This window comes from Anomaloglossus baeobatrachus, chromosome 2 (genome assembly GCF_048569485.1).
Source record: "Anomaloglossus baeobatrachus isolate aAnoBae1 chromosome 2, aAnoBae1.hap1, whole genome shotgun sequence".
Taxonomy (NCBI): Eukaryota; Metazoa; Chordata; class Amphibia; order Anura; family Aromobatidae; genus Anomaloglossus; species Anomaloglossus baeobatrachus.
This window is the reverse complement of record NC_134354.1, coordinates 472,508,505-472,527,531: the sequence shown is the minus strand read 5'-3', so window position 1 is coordinate 472,527,531 and position 19,027 is coordinate 472,508,505. Positions and strand designations below refer to the sequence as shown.

At 43.1% G+C, this 19,027-nt stretch overlaps 1 protein-coding gene across 5 annotated transcripts in view; it reads right to left on the bottom strand.

Annotated features, from left to right (window-relative positions):
* Window positions 1-19,027, bottom strand: part of GTF2IRD1 (GTF2I repeat domain containing 1) — a 178,496-nt gene that overhangs the window by 7,694 nt on the left and 151,775 nt on the right. For 4 of the 5 annotated variants that reach the window (XM_075336355.1, XM_075336358.1, XM_075336357.1 and 1 more), the window contains 11 exons: window positions 17,427-17,492; window positions 17,083-17,266; window positions 15,031-15,089; window positions 14,739-14,804; window positions 12,802-12,885; window positions 10,865-11,048; window positions 9,692-9,720; window positions 2,817-2,894; window positions 2,498-2,690; window positions 1,404-1,444; window positions 18-166 (listed from right to left, as the gene is read on the bottom strand). In XM_075336355.1, coding sequence (XP_075192470.1) covers window positions 18-166; window positions 1,404-1,444; window positions 2,498-2,690; window positions 2,817-2,894; window positions 9,692-9,720; window positions 10,865-11,048; window positions 12,802-12,885; window positions 14,739-14,804; window positions 15,031-15,089; window positions 17,083-17,266; window positions 17,427-17,492 — 1,133 coding nt within the window. The remainder of the gene's footprint in view (window positions 1-17; window positions 167-1,403; window positions 1,445-2,497; window positions 2,691-2,816; window positions 2,895-9,691; window positions 9,721-10,864; window positions 11,049-12,801; window positions 12,886-14,738; window positions 14,805-15,030; window positions 15,090-17,082; window positions 17,267-17,426; window positions 17,493-19,027) is intronic. The other variant, XM_075336356.1, reaches the window with a different exon arrangement.

Genomic DNA, 19,027 nt, shown 5'->3' with positions numbered 1-19,027 from the left:
GGAACATATACACTTACCACTAGCGACATTGGATGTGCTGATGAGATGGGTTCTATATTAGAAGAGGAAGAAGATGAGGATGATGAAGAGTTGGATGACGTTGACGACACAGAGTTTCCTTCAGAAATTCGCTTTCTTTTTCTCTTCGGAGCAAGGCTGTCTTTGTCTGCACAAGAGAATAAAAATATTTGGGTTAATGACATAACATAAAATTTCAAACTAAATTGCGATACAGGAAACTAAACAGATCAATTTCCATATAATTACCAAGAAGCAGTAAATGGTTTTATAGTGGTAATGGAAATCGATGGTAACGTATGCCCCATAAAGGAGATTTAATCTGCACATTCTAAAGAGTGGAAAAACTAAGTACGCACTACTATTACCTAAGTACACAGCAGGTGAGTATAGCCCTTATGTCATATCTATTAATGATGCCTATTAACATCTTATTTCCATCTGTTCACAGGAAATATGAATTTATTAAATTATTGCTCTCCTGGAACTTTCACTCGTTACTCAATATGCCTACTTTTTACTATCTAACTCCAACTTTTAAGACCACTCTTATGTTATAAATAGCAGGTCTTACTTTGCAAAGCATCAGATAAATAAGATCAAAAACTGTCGGACATATAAAACAATTAATAGTAAAAAATAAGCAAAACATGATTTAATGAATATAATTGTATTGGTCAAAATACACAAAAACAGAAGAAAAATATTTAAAAAAAAACCCAAAACATAAAAGCAGACCATAACAGACCCCACTGTCCAGTACCCCCTGACGAAGCTAATGCGAAACGCGAGTTAAGGTACTGGACAGTGTAGTCAGTTATAGTGGTAAATCTAATATGGTTTCTGCTTGTGGGAAAGAGTTTCTTTTTTTTTGTTTTTTGAAGGTTGCCTTGGTTATCTATTGTCATTCTTAGCACTTGTTATTGGGTTGCCCTTGTGAAGTCATCTATTGGAACAATTTTATGATTTCTCTCATATAATCATGGCTGTGGTTCCCTGATTCTATTTATTATCATGTGCATTTATTTAAATTGGGTCCCCTATTCCCCTCCCTTTGTTTGGATGAAATTATTTTTTTTTGTTATTTATTATATATTCTGTCTTGCCATGATGTGATTCACCTTTGATCACACTGCCAATTTGGATTTCTATGGGGTTTGTTTTCTATATTTTTCTTAGGTTTTTGTGTATTGTGATGATATCAATTAAACAATTTTTGGTCTATTTTTTGCTACTAATTATCTTGATGAGTAATTTCTAGGCTTACATCTGTTTTTAGTACTTTATCAAGTATAACATTCTTTCTTCATTTTAGTATGGTTTGATATCCATGTTTGGTTAATTATTGTCTGACATATAATCCTAGAACATCTATTTACACTTACGTAACTGTGATGGTGGCTCGATACATATTTCTGAAAATGGCCTGTAAAAAATATAAATATATAGATTACATTTCCACTACATTACAAACCCCTGTCTGTCTCTCTATATGAATGTGAAAGAAATATCATTGTGGCAGACAATTACTGGCTACTAAGGATGTGGTGTAATCATGATCACATACACTTTTTTCACTTGCGTTATTTATATTTACATTAATTTACTCAAATAGCCTGCACACTTAGCTAAATGGATATGTCAGTACTGGGTCTATGTTAAAGGGGGTTGTCCACTACTTTTATATCCGGCACCCCTACTGATGAGCTATCTTTAGCATCGGCAGAGGACGGATGTACACAGTGTATAAAGTGAACCACCACTGTTACCTGACACTATTTAGTGGCCGCTGCCAGGAACTGAATGCTAACTCATATTCAAAGAAGACTAGATGATCTGTAATACTTTGCAGCAGCCATTTAACAGTGTAACTGATATGTGGTGCTCCAGTCTGTAGACTGTTTACATTAGGCCTCTACCAGTACTGAAAATAGCTGATCAGTGGGAGTCCTGGGGGTCTAAAACCCACTGATCTGATATTGATGTTCTATTGTAATGATAGATCATCAACATCAAAGTGGTGGAAAACCCTTCTAAATTTTCCAAAGGCCCCCATTCTCCAATTGGAATCCAAATGAATGTCCTCTTAGCTTCCATCTGCCTAATATGCAATATATTTGGAAATGTGTACAGTGAGGGCATATTCTACAGCAGTGTTCCCCAACTCCAGTACTCAGGAGCCATCAACAGCTCATATTTTCATTTCTTAGCAATGCACAAGTGTTGGAATCATCACCAGAGCAATACTAAGGAAATCCTGAAAATATGAGCTGTTGGTGGCTCTTGAGGACTGGAGTTGGGGACACTGTTCTACAGCATGCATCAAGACAATTGCCACTACCTCACTGATGTATACAGTAACTGAAAACTTCATGTACACTCAGTTTGAATAGTAAATATATAAAAGCTGTGACTATTGGCTGTAAATGTTTTACAGCAGATTAAAGCTATCCTCTTATTTATATTAGAAGGTACTTACTGCAACTGGTTTATTACCACCATATGAATGTTTTCCCGTGCTTTCATTACTTTTTCTAGCCGTGTTATGTCATAAGTATTTGGATTCCTGAATGGTATGTCATTTGGCAGACCAGTGACTTCTATAGAATCAGGATTATCCCTGATTAATTTGTAGGGGACCAGTACTGGACGGCCCAACCCTAGGGCTTCACCTGCAATACGAAAAAGTCATACCTGTAAAAGACACTATGAAAAGCAGAACAGAAAGTAGTAGATAAATTAGACTACAGAAAGCTAATTGTAAAAAGATAAATCAAGACATAATATTATAGACTAACCATATTTTTCATTAAAGAGCTCTTTTACTTGTTCCCGAAGAATTACTTTTTCTCCCAGTCTATTGGCATCTTCATCATCTGGAGGAATAATATAATCTGGAGTGAGGTGACTTCACATGGTGGCAGAACACAAATTAACAAATGGGTCTATACATTTTCCAAATAATGAATTGACTTGGTTATTCCCAAGGTCACAAGTGGTCCTCTACTTAGTGGTTGCTGGGGGTCTAAACACAAGGGTCACCGATTTTTTTAAAATTAGGCCTTGGAACTGTTACGGGGGGCTGTCTGATAACCTAAAGGAGTATCAGACAGTCAGGGTCCACCGTGCAAAGACTCTGCTGCAGACTATGGCAGAGTGCAATACCTCTGTTAACTCACAGAAGGATATAATAAGTAAGTAAAGCAATTCCTCCCTTATTTGGAGGGTGTGTGGAATGATCTCTGTTAATAATCACAGAGACAAAGGCAATGTGTGCGAAATGGCACCTACCTAGGTCCGCTCTTCTAGTGGTGCAAAAGAGACGAACAGCAGCGTAAGCCGCACAAAGCTCCTACCTGCGTTCGCTCCACTAGTGTGCGAGGACACGAACCACTAGATATGGCACCTGCCTAGGTCCGCTCTTCTAGTGGTGCAAAAGAGACGAACAGCAGCGTAAGCCGCACAAAGCTCCTACCTCTGTTCGCTCCCCTAGTGTGCGAGGATACGAACAACTGCCAGACGCAGTATAAGGAACGTTACCCTAGCGGCAACGTCCATCTACGAGTCGAACCACAAGGCCCAGCCAGACCATGTGCCTCAGGCACCTGCCTATGTCCGCTCCCCTAAGAGGTAAGGATACGGACAGCAGCCGAAGCTGTAAGGTATAAGAACGCTACCCTGCCGGTAGCGCTCACCTAGCATAGACAGAGGAATGCCTAGAGGAACGCGCACAGAGCGTCTACTCTTATGCATGAACCAAGAGGACTGAGCGCCATGCGGCGTGTGTCAGGGTCTTATATAGACTCTGTGCTGTATCCAAGATGGAGGACACCAGAGCCAATCCGCTGCCAGAACGACAGGAGTGACGTCATGCTGGCCTATCACCGAGCAAGGCATCACAAGCACATGACCAGCGACCAATCGGCATAGAAGGTGTCAGAGACATGTGACCTCGTGTCAGCGATGATGTCACCCGCACATGTGCAATGGCTCCAAGATAGGACTTAGTCTCCGGCGCTCGCACATGTGCAGTAGCAAGAAATCTGGACTTAGTCTCCAGCGCTCGCACATGTGCAGTAGCAAGAAATCTGGACTTAGTCTCCAGCGCTCACACATGTGCAGTAGCAAGAAATCTGGACTTAGTCTCCAGTGCTCGCAGCAACCGTAACAGTACCTCCCCCTCAAGGGCCCCCCTCCCGGCGACGCAGGTAATCAGCAACTAAGTCGGGAGCATGGACAGCCTCCTCAGGCTCCCAAGAGCGATGTTCCGGGCCGTAACCCTCCCAATCTATCAAGAAGAACCTGCGCCCTCTAACCATCTTAGAACCAACTATGGCTCGTACCTCATAGCTAGAGCGAGAGGAATCAGAGGCAGGAGAGTGCACTTCACGAGCATGAGGTAAAATAGCCGGCTTTAGCAGTGAGACATGGAATTTGTCATGAATCTTAAGATGGACGGGTAACTTCAATTGGTAGACTACAGGATTTACCTGTCGAAGAACCTCATAAGGACCCAGGAAGCAAGGAGCAAATTTGACAGAGCTCACTCTAAGTCTCACGTGTTTTGCAGAGAGCCACACAAAGTCCCCTGGAGAAAAGACAGGAGCCGGGCGACGAAACTGATCGGACACCGTCTTCATACGGTCCTTAGCTGCTTGGATCGACTCTTGAGTCCGATCCCAAACCTCTCTGGCATTAGTTGCCCAGTCGGCCACAAGAGGAGGAGGTGCAGCAGCGGGAAACGGTACCGGTACCCTAGGGTGTTGCCCATTATTGAGTACGAACGGTGTCTGCCCAGTGGCCTCAGCCAGCGAATTGTTAAGGGCAAATTCTGCCCAGGGTAGGAGGGAGGACCAGTTATCGTGGTTCTCAGCAACAAAGTGTCGAAGGTATATAATTATAGATTGATTGGTACGCTCAACCAAACCATTGGTCTCCGGATGGTATGCCGAAGAGAGATTCAACTCAATTTGCAGAAGGCTACAAAGATCTCGCCAGAAACGGGAAGTAAATTGCGGGCCTCTATCACAAATGATACGATCTGGCATCCCGTGAAGCCTAAAGACATGCTTGAGGAATAGTTTGGCTAGTACCCTGGAAGATGGGATTCTCGATAACGGTACGAGATGAACCATCCGGGAGAAATGGTCCGTAATGACCCACACAAATCTATGTCCCTGTGAACATGGAAGATCACCCACAAAGTCCATGCCTACCACCTCCCATGGTCTATCTGGCACTGGTAAAGGATGCAAGAGTCCAGCCGGTCTCTGCCGTAATGGACGGTTGCGAGCACACGAGTAGCAGGAACCGACATATCTCTTGACGTGGCTGGCTAAGTGTGGCCACCAATACCACCTCTCCAGTAACTCTCGTGTCCGCCTAATACCAAAATGCCCACCCACCTTTGAGGTGTGGGCCCATGACAGTATATCATTCTGTCGATCAGGCGGAACAAAGGTCTTGCCCGGTGGGATTTGGTCTAACATCACAGGGGAGAGCGTATGAAAAACCCTGGAGGGAAGGATAAGACGAGGTTCGTCAATCTCCTCCTGGGTAGAAAGCATAGAGCGAGACAGGGCGTCTGCCTTGTTATTCTTACTCCCAGACAGATAGTTGATGGAGAAGTGAAAGCGGGAGAAAAACAAGGACCAGCGGGCTTGGCGAGGATTCAGACGCTGAGCGGTTTGTAAGTACGTCAGATTCTTATGGTCTGTATAGACCTGGAAAGGATGTTTCGCTCCTTCCAGCAAGTGACGCCACTCCTCCAAGGCTAATCTCAAGGCGAGCAGTTCCCTATCCCCAATGGTATAGTTTCTCTCTGCTGGTGAAAAGGTTTTCGCAAAGAAGAAACACGGCCTTTTTCTACCTGCACCGTTCTTTTGATACAAGACCGCACCAGCACCCACTGAAGAGGCATCAACCTCTAAGAGGAAGGGCTTACTCTCATCGGGTCTTTGAAGAACGGGAGCAGTTGAAAAGTGTCTTTTTACTGCCTCAAAAGCCTGAGATGTCTCAGTAGACCAGGCTTTGGGATTAGCACCTTTCTTAGTCAAGGCCACCAAAGGGGCCACCAAAGTAGAAAAATGGGGTATGAACTGCCTGTAATAATTTATGAATCCTAAGAAGCGTTGCACCGCCTTCAAGGAATGAGGTTCGGACCATTGCAGGACAGCAGAGAGCTTCGCAGGATCCATAGCCAGGCCCTCTTGTGAGATAATGTAACCCAAAAAAGGCAATGAGGACTGCTCGAATACACATTTCTCGAGTTTAGCAAACAATGAGTGCTCCCTTAAACGGGAAAGGACACGAACGACATCCTGACGATGAGTCTCCAGATCAGGAGAAAAAATCAGGATGTCGTCCAGATACACCACTACTGAGGATAACAGTAAATCCCTGAACACATCGTTTACAAAGTCCTGAAATACTGCGGGCGCATTACATAACCCAAAAGGCATGACGAGGTATTCATAGTGACCGTCTCGGGTGTTAAAAGCGGTCTTCCATTCGTCACCCTTTCGAATTCGTACCAAGTTATACGCACCCCGCAGATCCAACTTTGTAAAAACTTGAGCTCCTCTTAATCTGTCAAAGAGCTCCGAAATTAAAGGTAATGGGTATTTGTTCTTTATTGTGATTGCGTTGAGACCCCTGTAATCTATGCAGGGACGCAAATCACCCTCTTTCTTCTGAACAAAGAAAAACCCAGCTCCCGCGGGAGAGACAGACTTACGAATGAACCCCTTCTCTAAACTCTCTCTTATATAGGTCGACATGGCCTCCGACTCAGGTATCGACAGGGGGTAAACCCTGCCTTTAGGTGGAACCGAACCTGGGATAAGGTCTATGGCACAGTCATACGGCCTATGGGGTGGAAGAACCTCAGCACCCTGTTTGGAGAACACGTCAGCGAAATCCAGATAGGGTGTAGGTATGGGAGAGAGGTCAGTAGATGCAACCGCAATGACCTTAGGTGGTAAGGGAAGACATCGGGACTGACATTTCGAACCCCAACTAATAATGCTGTCAGACTCCCAGTCAATGTGAGGAGCATGAGTCCGAAGCCATGGGAGACCCAGAAGGATGTCGTCTATACCCTCAGGCAAAGCAAGAAAAGAAATCTCCTCTATGTGACCCTGAGACAGGGAAAGGCGCAAGGGAACTGTCCTCAATGTAATGGAGTCAGACAACATAGTTCCATTAACAACACGGACAGGAATAGGCACCTCTAACATGATAGAGGGAATATTGTGTCCCTTTACAAATCCTGAGGACACAAAAGTCCCGTCAGCTCCGGAATCCACAAAAGCCATAATAGGCCATGTATTCTCAGATAACGAGAGCTGACCTGGGATACAACACTTAGAGGGTGCAGAAGACGTCTCTAGTAACCCCCCTCTAATGGTTACTAGGCCAGGGAGTTTCCCTGACGACTAGGACACTTGTTGGCATAGTGCCCAGCCTGACGACATACGTAACATATAGGAGGACCAGACTTGCGTAGTCTGGAAGACGTATGACCTAACTCCATAGGAGTGGGAGATGTTTCAGATGCTGAGGAAGATGGTAGTGGACCCTCAACAACTGGAATAGCCCGATGCTTAGGGTGTGAGGAAGAGACCTCGAGTCTACGTTCCTTATGGCGTACATCGATCCTCGTTGCTACTGTGATCAAGTCCTCCAGAGAAGCAGGGACCTCACGAGTAGCAAGAGCATCCTTGACATAGCCTGCCAACCCTCTCCAGAAGATAGGAATCAACACCTTCTCTGGCCAATCTAGTTCTGCCACCAGAGTTCTAAAAGCAATGGCATAAGAACTAGTGGATAACGAACCCTGAGATAGATCTAACAGTCTCAGGGCCGCATCATGGGTAACCTGCGGACCCATGAATACCGCCTTAAGAGCATCAAGAAAGTCTTGATGTCTCAGAGTAACCACATCAGAGCGCTCCCATAGGGGAGTCGCCCATTCTAAGGCTTTGTCCTGAAGTAAGGAGATGATAAAGTCTACTCTGGACCTCTCCGTAGAGAAGCGAGAAGAGTTGACCTCTAGGTGTATCTGACACTGACTAATGAAACCACGACATGATATGGCATCGCCAGAATATCTGTTTGGCAGAGCAAGTCGAGGATCATGTGCAGATGTCACCATGGTCTGAGGTTTATCCTCTATACTCTTGAGCCGTGACTCAAGTACTTGTATGTAACGGTGTAACTGCTGATATTCTGCCATAACTGCCAGACCCTTGGCTCAGTCCTAATGTTACGGGGGGCTGTCTGATAACCTAAAGGAGTATCAGACAGTCAGGGTCCACCGTGCAAAGACTCTGCTGCAGACTATGGCAGAGTGCAATACCTCTGTTAACTCACAGAAGGATATAATAAGTAAGTAAAGCAATTCCTCCCTTACTTGGAGGGTGTGTGGAATGATCTCTGTTAATAATCACAGAGACAAAGGCAATGTGTGCGAAATGGCACCTACCTAGGTCCGCTCTTCTAGTGGTGCAAAAGAGACGAACAGCAGCGTAAGCCGCACAAAGCTCCTACCTGCGTTCGCTCCACTAGTGTGCGAGGACACGAACCACTAGATATGGCACCTGCCTAGGTCCGCTGTTCTAGTGGTGCAAAAGAGACGAACAGCAGCGTAAGCCGCACAAAGCTCCTACCTCTGTTCGCTCCCCTAGTGTGCGAGGATACGAACAACTGCCAGACGCAGTATAAGGAACGTTACCCTAGCGGCAACGTCCACCTACGAGTCGAACCACAAGGCCCAGCCAGACCATGTGCCTCAGGCACCTGCCTATGTCCGCTCCCCTAAGAGGTAAGGATACGGACAGCAGCCGAAGCTGTAAGGTATAAGAACGCTACCCTTCCGGTAGCGCTCACCTAGCATAGACAGAGGAATGCCTAGAGGAACGCGCACAGAGCGTCTACTCTTATGCATGAACCAAGAGGACTGAGCGCCATGCGGCGTGTGTCAGGGTCTTATATAGACTCTGTGCCTCATCCAAGATGGAGGACACCAGAGCCAATCTGCTGCCAGAACGACAGGAGTGACGTCATGCTGGCCTATCACCGAGCAAGGCATCACAAGCACATGACCAGCGACCAATCGGCATAGAAGGTGTCAGAGACATGTGACCTCGTGTCAGCGATGATGTCACCCGCACATGTGCAATGGCTCCAAGATAGGACTTAGTCTCCGGCGCTCGCACATGTGCAGTAGCAAGAAATCTGGACTTAGTCTCCAGCGCTCGCACATGTGCAGTAGCAAGAAATCTGGACTTAGTCTCCAGCGCTCGCACATGTGCAGTAGCAAGAAATCTGGACTTAGTCTCCAGTGCTCGCAGCAACCGTAACAGGAACCCTGAGACCAGGGCTGCAGAGAATGGAGCAGAGATGTAAGTGTTCTGCTATTTCAGGCAGTCAGATAAGCAAGGGATAGAACGGGGGTCGACCAAGAACAACTTTACCCCATTCAAGATAGCGCTCTGCAAAACCCTTTTCCCAGGGTCCCAATAGTAATACCTACAGTGAGTACATTATCTGCTATCATACAGATAGGGGATACTTTGCATTTCTGGGAATAACCATTTAGCACATTTTATAACTGTAGGGAATATAATTATTGTAACCTAATTATAATACAAAACATAAAATAGCATCTTACCAGGTCTTGAAATAAGTCCCTGAAATGGCCTAGAATATAAATACAAGTATCAGCAGTGAGAAAGGGAATAATACATAACTTTTATTAGAATTATTAGAAAAATTGCGTAGTGCTGCAATTTATAAATTAATTTTTTGTGCAAAAAAATGAAACAATACTCATGTCCAAGAGGACCAACAAAGATAGCGTTGGAGCCCCCCCGGTGGTGTCCGTCAATGATAGACCATAATCACCAGATGGACATTGAGGGGCTTCGACGCCAAATCAGTGTCCAAGATTCATAGACACTGTGAATTGATGACTACTATGAGCCGGATAAATGGGGCAACAACCTATAATCCTATTAGTCAGGTTAGGGTCATGGGAGGATATATTCCAGTGGGAACCAAGCCCCCCAATAGGACTCACCAATGTAATATACAGTATGGGGTTACTAAATCCCCCAAAAAACAAGCTTTTCATACATGTAAACACCAATTACCAACCATAACCTAACAGAAATCTAACAAAAATCCATCCAAGATCACAGTGGTGTTTCTTGGATTTAATTCAGAGTATAATCACGGCAGTAAACATATAGGTATAATTATTGCCTCTTGCTTATAATGACCGGCTCATTCTTTCTATAGTGATGTTTACGTAATAATAAAATATATTTAAGAAACATTAAATGGAATATGTCAGCAGGTTTTTGCTATACAATCTGGAGAAAGCATGATTTAGAAGTTAAAACACTGAATTCCTGGATATGTCACTTATTATGCTGTGTGCTGTTGTTTCCACACAATGAAGAGTTTATCACCAGGAGATTATTACTGCCCTAACTACAGGTCTCCTGAGAAGTTGTCCGACCCCCATCCCTCTTCCGATAACCAGATCACTGTCAATAGACAATGTACACACAAAACAATGGTGTGGGTGGCTTAGCTTTCTGAGTAATGCTACATGCTACTTTTAAAAACACATTGCTGGAGTCAGGGTCTCCTTTCCTACATTATGCTGCACTCAGATGAGGTAGCAGAAACCTGGTGATAGGTTCCCTTTAAAAATAAGTGTCCATATAAAGTAGTAATATCTATCTGGTTCTAGGTAATATAAATATCTAATTAAGAATATGAAGAACTTGTTTCCTGGTTTGGAAAGCAATGTGTAATTGTAGAGTCATGCGCACACCTTGTAACTGTGAACCTGATTTTATCTGCCACTGCCAATATCCGTTCTAGATTCTGTGATCCAAAGGTGCAGGGTTTTCGAAAAGGAATCCCTGGAGGTAAGCCTTCTATTATAACAGAGCCAGGGTTACTCTTAATGCGTTTATAAGGTACTTGAACTGGGTACTTGATTCCAAGGGCTTCACCTAGAACAATTCATATACATTATTACTGTATACATGCACATTAGTGGTTTCTTGAAATAAATATATAACTACATTGTTTTCTCAGTGACAATAGATACAATCCTTTAGGCCCTGTGCGCACTGGAAAACGGAATTTTCTTAAGAAAATTCCGCAGGGTCTGTAAGATTACCGCACCCGCGGTAAAAAACCACGGCAAACCGCACCCGAAAACCGCATGCGGTTTGCTGCTGTTTTACCGCGGTATTGTTCGCGGTATTGCCGCGGTTTTTCCGCGTGCGGGTTGGTACATGTGTTTTAATGCATTCAATGCAATAAAGCACATTGAAAAAAAAAGCTCCTTCTGAGATAGATAGTAGATGGATAGATAGAGGGATAGATAGATGGATAGATAGATAGATAGAGGGATAGATAGATAGAGGGATAGATAGATGATAGATAGATAGATAGATAGATAGATAGAGGACAGATCACTGCATTTCTCCCGAGCGGTAATGTGTTGTTCACATTACCGGCCGTGAGAAATGATCTGTGGTTACCCCTGCAGGCTCGTTACGAGGCTGCATTCAGTAGTGTCAGTCGCGGCTGGATGCAAGTATCGCAGGACGTGGATTACGCTGGAGCTGTGTGTTTCGTGGGTGTTAATAAAGGGGTGAAACAGGGGCTTTTTGTGTTTTATTTAAAATAAAGGATTTTTCGGTGTGTGTGTTTTTTCACTTTACTTATGGGTTGATCATGTCAGCTGTCACATAGACACTGCCATGATCAAGCCTGGACTTAAATGGCAGCGATCCGCTGCCATTTAACTCGTTATTATCTGGATCACCACTGCATCACAGCATCTGGAAGAGCCGGGGACACTCCGGGACTGTTGCATAATGGATGCGACAGGCAGCTGCGGGCTGATATTCTTGGCTGCAGGAGGAGGGAAACATTAACCCTGCCCCTCGCCCTCCCCAGCCTCAGAATACCGGGCCGCCGCTGTGTGTTTACCTTGGCTAGAAGGTAAAAATTCGGCGGAGCCCACGTGTTCTTTTTTCTATATGTCCGTTTGATTTGCATGTGTATTCTATATGTCTGTGTCTGTGTGTGAGTGTGATGTGTGTGTGTTTACTCTGTTCCGCTTCCTCTTCCTGTCATAATGACATTACTTCCCTGCAAAACGCAGAGCAGCGATGAATATTATGTCCCGAAACCGCGAAATACCGGAGGGAATAATGCAGGAAAACGCAATGAACCGCATGGAATTTGCTGCCTGCGTTATTCCCTGCGGGATTTCACGATTACATTACAGTCAATGGAGTGAAATCCCGCAGCGACGTGCGGAAAAGAAGTGACATGCAATTGTTTTTGCTGCGGGAATCCCGCAGCAAAACATGCAGCTGTCAAAATCCGCATAGTGCGCACAGCATTTTTTTTTCCCATAGGTTTGGTTTATGTTAGGAACACAACATGCAGCGAAACATGCAGAAAAACCGCAGGAAATCCGCGGCAAAAACCAGCAAGTGCGCACAGGGCCTTATAGTCCTAATTATTCTTCATTTTGATGAGAAATTATTAGATCCCAACTAAAAAGTTAGATGCAAGAAAGAAAAGGTAGATCTGCAGCAAAAAAGATACATAAATAAAACTTCACCCAAAAAAAACAAAACTTCCCTAACAAGTAGACTTCTAATGAGTTGCTCTTAGCCTGCTCTCTTATGTGTGTACACTGCATTACAGTATATCCATACAGCAGAATTGACGAGTACTTACCATATTTTTTATTAAACAGGTCTTGCACTTGCTCTCGTAGAGTATTTGCGATGTCTATTCTGGAAAGTCTGGCATCATAGTTTTCTAGAAGAACAAATACATTATATTGATATTTTTGACTTCAATGGTAAAAAATAATTATGAGCTCAAATTTAATTTCATTTTCAGTGATCATACAATTACAAAAAAATTGCAGAATCACATATGCTTCATGACTCATTGTTCAAATAAATTGGAGAAAGTTGGGAATAATCATGAAAATATTGCTGTTGAATTCTAGATCTGGATGTTCTACTAGTTATTATTGTTATTATTATAGCGCCATTTATTCCATGGCACTTTACAAGTGAAAAGAGTATACGTAAAAACAAGTACAGAAATCATTAACAATTCAAAACAGACTGGTATAGGAGGTGAGAGGACCCTGCCCGCGAGGGCTCACAGTCTACAGGGAATGGGTGATGGTACGATAGGTGAGGACAGAGCTGGTTGCGCAGTGGTCTACTGGACTGAGGGTTATTGTAGGTTGTAGGCTTGTCAGAAGAGGTGGGTCTTCAGGTTCCTCTTGAAGCTTTTCACGGTGGGAGAGAGTCTGATATGCTGGGGTAGAGCGTTTCAGAGTATGGGGGAGGCACGGGAGAAATCTTGCATGCGATTATGGGAGGAGGAGATAAGAGAGGAGTAGAGAAGGAGATCTTGTGAGGATCAGAGGTTGCATGCAGGTAGGTACCGGGAGACTAGGTTGCAGATGTAAGGAGGAGACAGGTTGTGAATGGCTTTGTATGTCATAGTTAATGTTTTAAGGTTAATGTTTTAAACTGGAGTTTTTGGGCAATGGGAAGCCAGTGAAGGGATTGGCAGAGTGACGAGGCAAGGGAATAGCGAGGGGAGAGGTGGATTAAGCGGGCCGCAGAGTTTAGGATAGCATAGTTCACGGTATGCTCACATTTGGAAAATATCCAATGCAGATTTGGTTACAAATTCACAACGAAGAAGCAGACAGAACCTGTATGTGAAACTTGTGGGTTTCATTGCGGATTTGGCTGCAGATTTCACCCTACTCAGCCCTATTTCAACCTACTACACCCTATTTGGCTGCAGATTTCACCCTACTTTATTAAGCATTGAAAAGGGTGAAATCTTCAATGAAATGCTGTAGATTTGATACCACACCATGCTTTCATTTTAGTGCGGATTTTTTTGCCGCAGCGTGTGACTGGGATTTGGAAAAAACTCAATTGCTTGTATAGTATTGTAAATTGCTGAGGACTTAACATGTTATATATTATATAGCAAAATATATCATTAAAAGTAAAAAAATGAAAATTAATAAAAGCCTGAAAGTTGCCCAATAACTAAAAAGTGTTAATGGTTTTTTTTGTTTACTTAAAGGGGTATTCTCATTTCCACAGAATGTATCATCAATGAAAAGACGCTCCATTTATATAGCCTGGTCCAGCTCTCCCTGTCCTCAGAAAGCTGACCACACATACACTTTTTCTCCATTGACGTCTATGGGAGTTCTTCTCTATTGACCTAATGGGGGCCATGGGATAAGATTCCCATGATCTCAAGTTAGGTATAGGTACCAATAGCAGGACCCACATTCATCAGTCAATTATGGCATATACATTGATATATTGATATCCCATAATTGTGTCAAATGAGATTATTACTTAAGGACTCTATACATTAGGATTGTATAGAAAATAGCCCCCGTATTTAGGCAGTTTGATAGAAAGATGTGTGTATGGAAAGGTACAAATCATTAAGAGTTTCCATGTCTGCAAATGCATTTGTCACTTTACTATAAAACAATGAGAAAATATTTGAAAATCTTCAGCCCCAGAAATCATTGAGTAAGGGGACCTTAGAGAAAAAAAAGAAATCTAAGTGCATGATTCTTGGGTTCATATATATAAAAAAACAACATTTACCTTGAAAACTAGTTGTTTTGGAGGTGTCATCCAAAGTGGGTTCATGACAATCTTTTTCACTGACTCCTGAAAATGAGTATACATATATATAAGACTAGGTATATATTTAATAAGTTATTTTCTATATAAAACTGGATTATGCACTCCAGGGTCTATTAAAATAACACCTTTTCTCTTGAATACGTTTTGTACATTAGACTGAAAACGATGCATAAATAATAAGTACTTTACTCAAACAGAATAGCAATCCATTTTCTATCAATAAATATCATTTATATGTAATTAGCCATACCTATAGGACCAGCAGGGTCATCCATAGTTTCCTTAAGTCCTTCAGTAATCAATTCTGGCCTAAAAAAAGGTGATATTGGCTAGTATTAGTTTAAAAGGTATAGTTACACAGGTAAATTGTAATTACACAGGCAAACAGATGTAGCAAAACTGAATTTATCAAAACAACAAAAAAGATTTGGTATTATGAGTGGTTTGATATAAGACTACAGATAAACCTATTATTTATCAATGTGCCAATAAATAAAATGGGTTGCTCCATAAGGACAACTGCTTTTCATGGGCTTTATCTGGGCCACTTCTGCCATGAGGTGAGTTCAGCATCATGATTCAGGTAGTGGTCTGACGTGACACTCGGGGTGTGAAATATTGTCAACCCCCTATCTCCCTCTCCCTGAGGACGGCCAGACTGGCAATCAGAAAAATGCCACCTTATGGGATGCTTTGGCCTTCAAGACTTTCTACTATTGGTGTCCACAGGATGCTCATACTATTAACAGCTGTGGTGGAGCACAGACTCAATGGCTCCCTGCTCCACCACTTACTAAGGCAGGAGGCTGGCAACACACAGGGAACGTTGGGCAGTGCAATGATCACTGCATCACGCTGTCTGTGCCAGCCCACTGTGAGACAAGAAGAATCAGAAGACAGAGGCTGCAGTAGACGGGAATCAAGATTTGGGGTATATTAGTCATTTTTTATCATACGGTCTGAGAGTAGAAGAGAACATCATACTATTTATAAGGGGCTATGGTCACCATCACACTGTGTGTGGAGGAAATTTACTAAGGATAACACAGTCTATGGGGGAATGTACTGTGGGGCCATTATCTATGTATAGAGGAGGTGTGGGGCCATTTTACTGTGTATGGGGGCTCTAGGGCATCTCACTGTATATAAGGGACTATAGAACATCATACTGTAATTAAGTCGCAGTAAGCTACCATGCTGTGTACAGGAGGGTATGAGCCATCAAACTGTATTTAGGATCTACGGTCATCATTTTTTTGTGTATAAGGCCTGTGAGGCCATCATACTATGCATAGAAGACAATTGTCACCATCATACTGTGTGTGGGGGCTGTGGTGTGTTAAAGTTTTTAAGAGCAGATAATGAGGCTATAGTTTCCGTGTATGTATGTAGTTCATTAAATCAACTGCAGTCGCATCAAAATCCACACTATGCTATTGTGATGCGACTGCTGGTGGCTGGCTACCAATCAGCCTTAAACAGTTACCTTGTTCCCCTCCCAGGGGGCAGCTTCATATTGGCAATATAGAGGACATGTCTTCCTCCAGAGATTTGCAGCAAAATAATTCTTCTACTCTGAAGGACTTGGCATAAACATTTATTTACATGGTCACTGCAGGGGAAATGTGTGACCACCAGAACTTTTATCAGTAGACCTTAGGGGCTTTAGCTGCTAAACCTGCCGTAAGGCTGAGTTCACATGTCCAGTAATTCTGCAGAGATCCGTTGGGAAAAAAGTTGTTAAAAAAACAGACTTGACAGAAATCAGTTATTTAACATTGAAGTCTATGGAGAATGGATCCGTTAACAGATTGCTATTTAGCCATCTGTTTTTCTTGCATTTGTAACAGATCTGTTTTTTTCTTACAGGATCTGTTTCAAATGGAAGATAAATAACAAACCCTGTAACGGATCTGTTCTCCATAGAATGTTAAAAAACGGATCTGTCAGAAATCAGTTATTTAACAATGGACAAATAAGTTGTGTTGCACAACTACTTTACCAACTGATCTGTTCTAATGGATGATCTCATTAGACATGCGACCTTAGCCTAATTAGCTCACTGATAGCTTGTTTTCATTTATTAAAATTTATATAGCTGTATTCACAATTGAGGATTGCTAAATATGATGATATCATACTCTAGTAATGGAGAATGATCATACATGAATTCTGGAAATAGAAAGGTAGAATTGCAATAGGACCTATGAACAATATTTGAAAGTCATCATTGTGTTCATAATTAGATCATCTATAAGATATGATGTATACGTAGCATACAAATGAATAATTCCAGGATTACCTTTTTATCACAAACTGAATAGCATCACTATTTTCCAATATTTTTCTAAGCTTTGCAATTCCAAAACAATTAGGTCGCCGAAATGAGACTCCATCAGGCAGGCCCATAACATACAGATCTTCGGGGTACATCAAGAATTTCGAATATGGCACTTTAACAGGGTGTGAAGCACCAATTGCTTTTGCTGTTCAAAAATAAATAGGCAATGTAAAATAAAATTCCATAATTAGGCCGAGAGTAAAGTCAAGTCGGATGGAACTAACAAGCATCAAGGGTCCAACACTGTAGGAAAAGTGTCTTGCACAGATGTCAAATGTAGACAGTAGAAATGAGTTATTACTTACCATATCTTTTATTAAATATATTTTCAACTCGTTTTCTTAGTTGTCGAATAATATCTCCAAGGCCTTCTTGATGCATGAAAAAAAAAGTATTACAATTTTATTCATTACTTCATCTTATTTGCTAAAAGTGAAGCATGCAAGAACAGTGTACAAATCATACCGTACAGAAAAGTATCAATAAAGAGCATATATTATACAGACTGAACAACACTATCATATATACTATACTAGAAATAGGCCCGATGCGAGTGCGGTGAAATGAACATCTGTCTATGCTTAGTGGTGCTGACAGGAGCAGTGGTGAGGGGGCTGGGGGCATAAAGTTCTGGTGGGAGGGCTGGAGGCATACAGATCTGGTGAGGGGGGCTGTGGGCATACAGTTCTGGTGAGGGGGGCTGGGGGCATACAGATCTGGTGGGGGGGCTGGGGGCATACAGATTTGGTGGGGGAGCTGGGGGCATACAGATCTGGTGGGGAGGGGTGGGAGCATACAGATCTGGTGGGGGGCTGGTGCCATACAGATCTGGTGAGGGGGGGGCTGGAGGCATAGAGTTCTGGTGAGGGGGGCTGGGGGCATACAGATCTGGTGGGGGGGCTGGAGGCATACAGATCTGGTGAGGGACCTGTCGGCATACAGTTCTGCTGAAGGGGGCTGGGGGCATACAGATCTGGTAGGGGGGGGCGGGGGCATACCGATCTTGTGAGGGGGACTGGGGGCATACAGTTCTGGTGGGGGGGCTGGAGGCATACAGATCTGGTGACGGGGGCTGCGGGCATACAGTTCTACTGAGGGGGCCTGGGGGCATACAGATCTGGTGGGGGGCTGGAGGCATACAAATCTGGTGAGGGGGTTGGGGGCATACAGTTCTGATCATTAACATATCAAGAACCAAACCCTAAAACAGATTAAATAATTCACATGTATGACATGTACCCACTGTATCAAAATAATACATCATGTCATACATGTCATACATGTGAATTATTTAATCTGTTTTAGGGTTTGGTTCTAGAATTTGTTATATCCTATTGATTTGAGTTACCAAACAGCTATTTAAAATATAGAATCTGAATATTTACTCTTTGGGAACGAATTAGAGATATATTAATTGCACATTGACGCCTTCTTTATTCCCTATATCTCACTGTGTCTATATTCCCTCACTGACATTAGCAGCACGTATTAGCTTACCACTGTAGGGATAGGAAGGATGAGCCGTCGGTGAGCGGGGGCGCCATTTTCGTCTTATAGGGTGTGAACCTCCGGTGCGAGGTAGGGAAAGTCAAGGGCTGTTGCCCCCATCCCTGCCCACTCCATTATTGAAATAATTGTATCTATAGTTACTCACATGGGTGTATATTGTTTGATTTTTAATGATTATAACAAAAATTCTGAGTTTTAAAGTTTTTTTCTGGTTTAGTACAATTGATACCCTTATATTCATCCTTATGGTTTCTGGCATACAGTTCTGGTGAGGAGGGGCTGGAGGCACACAGTTCTGGTGAAGGGTGGCTGGAGGCATACAGTTCTGGTGAGGGGGGGCTGGAGGCATACAGATCTGGTGAGGGGGCCTGGGGGCATACAGAACTGGTGGGGGGAG